Here is a 7686-nt window from a genome sequence, read left to right on the forward strand (position 1 = left end):
CAGTTGATAATACGATGTTCGTTATACCCAAAATATGATGGTTTTCGTTTGCATGTACTTGCTCCATAAAGAAATATAAGAGCGCTTAAATCACTACTTTAGTGACCTACGGAGGGAGTACAAGTTTTGTTTGCGGTCAGCCACAACAGCTTGTAGCTCTGTCCAAATCGGAGATTTATGTAGTTTTGCTGGAAATTTTAGAGAAAAGTCGAGTTTCTACATAAAAAAATTCTGGGGAAAAATTGGGGTTCCAAACAGTTGAAGCCATCCAACGGTAATGGGATGGGATGGGAGCAGTTTCGCTCAGTTGCTTTGCCGCCTGCCGCTCGGCACCTTATCTCCTCCGTCTCGCGCCACTCCACGGCACCATGCACTCGCCGGCGCGCTGCGCCGCCACTACCGCCACCGCGTCCCCGCCTCTGCGCGCGCCGTTCGTCGCCATGGCCCAGCGCGGCCGCAGGCCGCCCTCGTCCGCGCCCCCCGAGGCCGAGCAGCCGGACGAGGCGCTCGCCCGCATCCTCCGCAGGGAGGCCGCCGTCTCCGGCGTCCCCCGCAAGGCCGCCGCGGGCACCAGCCAGCACTCCACCCGCCTCTGGCCCCGCGCCGTCCTCGAGGCCCTCGACTCCGCCGTCGCCTCCTCCCGCTGGGAGTCCGCCCTCGAGGTCCGCTCCCCCCTCAACCCCTTTCTCTCCGATGGTCCTGCCGCTGCACGCTACCTGTTCGACTGTTGCTCATCACGTAAGGATTGCTGTTTCTCAGATCTTCGAGCTGCTGCGGAAGCAGCGGTGGTACGAGCCGAGGACGCAGACCTACGCCAGGCTGCTGCTGATGCTCGGCAGGTGCCGGCAGCCCGGCCCAGCCACGGCCCTCTTCAAGGTGATGCTCTCGGAGAAGCAGCTCGCGCCGACGGTGGACGTGTACACGGCGCTCGTTGGCGCCTACGGCTACAGCGGCCTGCTGGACGAGGCGATGGCCACGGTCGGTCTGATGAAAGGCGCTGATACAGACTGCAAGCCGGACGAGTACACCTTCTCCGTCCTCATCAACTGCTGTTGTAAGTCGCGCCGCTTCGACCTGATCCCCACCGTCCTCGACGAGATGTCTTATCTGGGGATTGGATGCAACGTTGTCATCCACAATGGGATAATTGATGGATACGGCAAGGCCGGCATGCTAGAGGAGATGGACGATGCGCTGTCCAACATGCTTCAAGACGGGGACAATGTGCCGGACATATACACGATGAACTCCATCATCTGGGCTTATGGCAACCGTGGCAGGGTGGATGACATGGAGAAGTGGTACGATGAGTTTCAGTTGATGGGCGTTGAGCCAGATACGCGGACGTTCAATATCATGATGAAGTCTTATGGCAAGGCTAACATGCCTGACAAAATGTTGTCGATCCTGAAATACATGAAGCGGCGTTTCTTCTCACCCTCTGCTGCTACATTCAACATAATCATAGATTGTTTTGGAAGGGCTGGCAACATTGAGAAGATGGAGTACTATTTCAGGCTGATGAAAATTCAGGGTGTCAAACCCAACCCCATCACATACTGCTCCCTGGTTAATGGATACAGTAAAGCTGGGCTCCTTGATATGGTTCCTGCAATTATTCGACAGACGGAGAACACCGATGTCGCCTTAGATACTCCTTTTTTCAACTGTGTTATCAGTGCATACGCCAAGTCTGGAGATATCGAAATAATGGAGGAAATGCTAGTGCTAATGAAGGAAAAGAAATGTAAGCCAGACAAGGTAATTTATACCACCATGATTCAGGCATATATGGCGCATGGGATGGATGAAGCCGCTAAGTTGTTAGAAACAGAAATGGAAAGATTTAACAACAAATTACTGGTAAGTGCTTCGCTATACCTTAGGGAGCTTTTTTCTTTGTTTTTGATTTATGCCTGCAATAAGCTACCAATTATCCATGGTATTCACTGGTTATCTTTGTTTTTTGAACCAGGGACCAGTTCCTGTGGTTGATTACAAGTAAACTGCGGCCATCGTTTTTTAGGGGACAGAGCAGTAAGATTTGTGTAATACGAGATTGGGGAAAGAGAGCATGTATGAGAGGGCCTTCGGAGAATATGGTTATAAATCCACAGAGCATGGCCATAATGACCAGTAGTTCCGTCAACACCAGACTAAGCGTTCCCAGTTCAATGCCAATGACAGGGTAACTAGAAGTTCAAGGTTTTCTGTTAAATTGTATCTTGAGCTGTACTATATTTAGCTGAGCTGAAGTAGATGAATCTAACTTTTGCTCTTTCCATCCCAGCAATAATGAACAATGTGGAATGGAAAAGCAGCTGTGGCCTGTTGTGTCCAAAACAGGAGTCCCACACGGCCTAAATGTGCAAAGCCATTTAAACGTTCATCTGATCTGACTGAGTGCACAAGTACAACCCCAGACAGAGGCAACTTGGGATATCCAGAAGTGGAAGGCACTGTGGTACAGCAGATAAGGTCGGGTTCAGAGCTCCAGCCCATTATATATCCATATCAGCATGTAAACCTAGTGCCCTTTGGTTCTGCATGAAAATTCACTGCCAAAATAAGGGATATAGAGAACAGGTCAAAAAGAAACAAACAACCATGTGAATTTACTTAAAACTTTTAGCGCTATTGTCAGAGCACAAACTACACATTTTCGAAGAGAAGTTCAGTTTTGCAATGGACACGCCAATACACATGACAATAATTGATACAGTACAACTTGAACTCCAAACTTCAAACAAAAAGCCAGAGCCTGACTGCTCATACTCCTGACGGTGGCGCAACCTTCTCTAAAATGTCCATAATCCACGGGCAGCTTGCTGTGAGGTGCTTGAATCCATCAGTCTCCTTGACAGCTCGAAGCACCTCCTGTGAAGAAAGGTATCTGAGACAAGCATTCTTGAGTTGCGCGGCGTGGTGCTGCTCCGCTAAAGCAAGGGTGGTTGCAACTGTTTGCACATCAATTTTCTGGCATAGCTTCCCTTGACACATAGCCTTTAGCCTCTCTAGTCCATACCGATCTGCGGCAACCAACAGGTGCTGCAATTCCACATTCTGATCCTGATCCAAGTCACTTGGCAGAGAATCTGTGTATATGAAGTGAAGAAGTGCCTCGAAGACAGAAGGCTCCATGTCATCGATCTTGATGCACTTCATGGTGGACTCCTTCATTGGACCAAAGAGCTCAGCCTTGAAAACCGAGGATCGTGCAGCTAACACGCATCTATGTGCAGTGAAGAGTTGACCGCCGACACTGAATGTCACATCCACACCTAGCCCATCCTTCAACATGTTAGCAAAGTGTGTGTGCAGGTCTGACTGTGGAACTGAGACTTCAGTTGTGCTTAAATCTTCCGTGCGAGGCTCTTTTATGACGGTCAAAACACACCTGATGGTGAAGCAGTCATCATCACGGAGTAGCAATTCCTTGAGCTCGCACTTGTCGGTAAACCTGGGCCAGCCCCGTATAGTACCTACCGACCGAAAGGTATGTGTTCCGCCCTCTAGATTAGTAGTAATTTTTCCATCTTTCCCCAGTAAGCTGAAAGTGTACCTCACCTTCACAGCCGTTGTTGCTCCACTGCAGAAACACAAGAAGACTGACATGTAGGCGGCTTTGTCCTCCTCCTCCCATCCATCAGGGTAGATCCTGATGTCCCAGCCATAGCTGCCGACGCTGAATGTGCTCGAGCTAACGAACTTGCCGACTCCCATGCCCTCGAGCAGCGAGTACCTCGTCACCTCGAAGTTGTGGGCGGCGGTGGCGCACTCCGTCAGGCACCTCGACGATGTCTCGGGTATGGGCTTGCTAACTGAAGAAGTTGAATTGTTGTTACCCATGGCGCAGAGAGGAATGGTTTGGAACCTACAAGCTTTCCAGGTGCTGGCTGTAACCTGAATTATTATATGTACGTGAGTAGATAATTGATGTGCACCCATGCGAAGACAACCAAAGTTCCGTTGATTACAATGAGAAATTAATTAAAGAAGAAAGAGAAGGGAATCATATCTTATGCCATCAGAGATAGGGTCGGAGCCTCACAGGGCAACTGATCTGATTGCACAAGTACAAAACCAGGCAGATTTTTTTTTTCCGAACCGGGCTATACCCCTTTCCATTGCAAATGAACGGAAATACAAAGGTTCAGAAACATGTCAGGAGAAGAGGGAAAGAGGTAGAGCGAGTCCGGGCACTGCCAGGAAATCCACTGCATTTGCCCGCCATCGAAACGAATGCCATGAGGCGAAAACCTGGGCAGCACCAAAATATCACAACATACATCTGGACTACTACATACAAGGACATGAGACACCCAAAAAAGAACCAGAACACCATCACAGGATCACCCAGCTCCAGCCATCGGACGTCTTGCATATTTTTATTCTTCCCCGATCGGCACTCTTGCAGCGTTGCACATCACCATCAAAGCGCATCGTGCTCGACCTGATCATCTCAGCACCGCCTCGCAGCTCCTTGACGCCTTCCTCCTGCTTGAGCCCTGCCCAATACAACAGAAAAAAACACATGGAGAAAACTATCTCAAAGGGCGTTTTGATTAGCTTCTTTTCGAATGTAGCTCGATTCCGAGCTAGCCAAATGGCCCAGCAAGCAGCAGCCAGGCCCACAGTATAGTACTTTTGTCCATCGGGGAAAAAAGCATGACACCAAGCAAAATATTGCCAGTAGCTATTCGGGCACATCTCAGTACCCAGCACCACCCCAACGCATCTCCAGACCACCCTGGCCACAGGACAGGTGAAGAACAGATGTTGGGAGGTTTCCAACTCATTACAAAAAGAGCATGTGGGATTCCCAGGCCATTTCCTCGTTCTCATGACTTGCCTAGTGAGCACTGCATCCTGGGACAACTGCCACAGAAAAATCTTGATTTTGAGTGGGATTTTGGCTTTCCAAATCCATCTATAATGGCATCCACTAAGAGGGCTCTCTAGCCACTTATATACAGATTTAGGTGGTGTTTGGTTCTCTAGTCCTAAGACTTTTTCTAGTCCCAACTAAAAAGTCTCTAGTTTCTAAAAAGTCCCTCCCTGTTTGTTTCCAGAGACTAAAAAGTCCCTAGTCCCTTCCTAGAGGTTATTAAATGACCATGTTGCCCCTAGTATATAGAAAAATAACAATGAAACAACATCATGGGGTGGCGGACCAATGGGTGCATGGAGAGGCATTGTTGGAAAAGTCTCAAAAAGTCCCAGAAAGACTTTCCTTGAGAGTCTTCTTCATTTAGTCTCAAATGCCTAGTTTAGTCCCTAAAAAGTCTCTCCCGTTTGGTAAAAAAGTCTCGAAGAGGGACTTTTTCTAGTCCCTACACAAAGAAGTCCCTGGAAACAAACACCCCCTTAGTAGAGAATTTACCATTACTATTAAGCCCCCGGTAGACCCGGTCCCCACCCTGACTCAGCTGAATGCTATTGATCGTATTACTCATTTCTTCCCATTGACAGGATAACTCAGGCGTGAGCCTCCTTTTGAAGAAGGTGTGGATGTCCACAGAATTGAACCTATCAACGGTGCAATCCTGATCGTTACATATCTCAAAGAGCAATGGATATAGAGTCTGAAAAGGACTTAGCCCCTTTACGGAATCTTTCCAGATTCTGACAGGTCACCAGATTCTAGATGGATCTTCCTGCCAACTAAGTAAATATCTTTTACTTTTAGTAAGGCTTTCCAACAAGGGGAATCGGAAAACCTGGGCTTAACCGAGGCCACAGATTTGTTTGTCAGGTAGTATGCACGAACAATATCTTGCCACATCCCCGTTTGGGTCTCTAGTTTCCACCACCATTTGACCATCAAACTAACATTCTATTTGTGGAGGTCCTTAACCCCCAAACCACCTTTATCTCTGGATCTGCAGATCCTGTTCCATCTAACAAGATGATACCTCCTCTTCTTATTGCACCCTTGCCAAAAGAACTTTCGTCTATGTTTGTCGAGGCGCTCAATAAAAGTTTTGTTCATAAGCCACATAGACATATGGTACTAGGATATTTGGGTGACTACCGAATCTAGCAAGGTCAGCCTCCCCCCCATCGAGGCTGCATTACCGATCCAAGCTTCAAATCTTTTCAGATACTTGGTAATGATAAATTCCCAGTCTGAGTTTCTGAGATTGGTGTAGCTAACAGGCATCCCCAAGTACTTAATAGGGAAGCTGCCCACCTCATAGTTAAACAGGTCCGCATACATATTCACCACATTTTCATCACCCCCCACTGTAAGAATCTCACTTTTTTGAAAATTCACCTTAAGCCCCGACATCAATTCAAACATGTAAAGAAGCATCTTCAAGTTGACTACTATGTCAATGTCATGTTCTAGGCAGATAATAGTATCGTCAGCGTATTGAAGAACTGCCACCCCATTAGGTATCAGATCAGAAGCAAGACCCACTAACAGGCCACTTTTTTGGGCATTTGTAATCATTTTTGCCAAACAATCCACAGCTAGATTGAACAGGAATGGGGAATGGGGATCGCCTTGGCGAACCCCCTTCGCACTTTGAAAGTAGGGGCCTACTTGGTTATTTAATTTGATGCTCACAGTCCCATTATGCAGGATATTCCTAATCCACACGCACCATGTATCATTAAAGCCTCGCAATTTATGGCAATCTAGAATAAAATCCCAATTTACTTTATTATAAGCCTTCTCGAAATCGAGTTTCAGAACTACACTCATCCTCTTTTTCACATGAGTGTAGTTAAGAATCTCATGCAGAGACATCACACCGTCCATGATGTTCCTCCCTTTCACGAAAGCATTTTGGGCCCTACTGATGAGCTTATCAGCATATTTTTCAACTCGCCTATCTAGGACCTTAATAATAAGCTTGTACGGACACCTCAACAGGCAAATTGGTCGGAATTGTTGTATCTTGTCTGCACCCGCAGTTTTAGGAAGGAGGGTAATCACACCATAATTAAGGCGTTGGACATCTAGATCCCCTTTATGAAAGTGTTCAAATAGGAGCATAATATCATCCTTCATGAGATTGCTGCAACCAAAATATCTCTTCGTTCACCAAAAGTTCATGCAACTCCGCACTAACATCGACTTTGATGCTATACATCTCAGGGGACAAGGGACCACTCTCTCCTATTTCCTTCAGCATGGCTAGCTCCAATCTGAGCTCTTCTTTCCTTCTTTTGTCATGGCCATATCTATTTGACCCCCACCCTTTAAAATAGTTCTTAAACCTTTTAAGTTTGATATTTAGGATATTAATAGGGTCCGAGGAATGCACCTTCCTCGACCAGATCCTACTAACAGTAGGCTTGACCAAGATGAAACTGTCCATGACCAAAAATCCTCTGGTAAACAAAAGAAAAAAAAGATCTAAAAAGAAATCTACCGTTAAGCTCTCTAGGCCTGTGACTAGGAGCCAGAAAAAGGCAGTGTCTCAGGATATGTGTTGTAGTCCTGCATTGCCTCATGGCAGGACTACTAGATCTCATTTTCACAAAAAAATGTTCCAAATGATAGGGCTCATTTGGAATTGTAGAGGGGTAGGCAAGAAAGGAATGGCCACCTGCCTCTCAGACATGATTAGTGACCATTCGGTTGATTTCATTGGTTTGCAAGAAACTATGAAGAAAAACTTTACTCCTAAATGCATTAGGAGAATTGACCCTTTTGGTTTATTCCATTGGGAA

General features: G+C 46.9%; 2 protein-coding genes across 3 annotated transcripts; one reads left to right on the forward strand and one right to left on the reverse strand.

Moving 5' to 3' along the window:
- The first annotated feature begins 268 nt into the window (after positions 1 to 268).
- Positions 269 to 4030, forward strand: LOC125511472 (pentatricopeptide repeat-containing protein At3g53170-like). Of its 2 annotated transcripts, none has more exons than XM_048676861.1 (5): positions 269 to 662; positions 760 to 1863; positions 1976 to 2188; positions 2291 to 3496; positions 3576 to 4030. In XM_048676861.1, exons 1-3 carry the CDS (start codon positions 288 to 290, stop codon positions 2003 to 2005), a joined length of 1509 nt encoding a protein of 502 aa, XP_048532818.1. In that variant the 5' UTR covers positions 269 to 287; the 3' UTR covers positions 2006 to 2188; positions 2291 to 3496; positions 3576 to 4030. The 2 variants fall into 2 exon arrangements, with proteins under 2 accessions (XP_048532818.1, XP_048532817.1); XM_048676860.1 differs by having other exon boundaries at positions 3596 to 4030.
- On the reverse strand, positions 2770 to 3849 carry LOC125511473 (BTB/POZ and MATH domain-containing protein 2-like). Its single transcript, XM_048676862.1, has one exon. The coding sequence runs from the start codon at positions 3847 to 3849 to the stop codon at positions 2770 to 2772; it is 1080 nt and encodes a 359-aa protein (XP_048532819.1).
- Positions 4031 to 7686: the final 3656 nt, after the last annotated feature.

This window comes from Triticum urartu, chromosome 5, assembly GCF_003073215.2.
Source record: "Triticum urartu cultivar G1812 chromosome 5, Tu2.1, whole genome shotgun sequence".
Classification (NCBI taxonomy): Eukaryota; Viridiplantae; Streptophyta; class Magnoliopsida; order Poales; family Poaceae; genus Triticum; species Triticum urartu.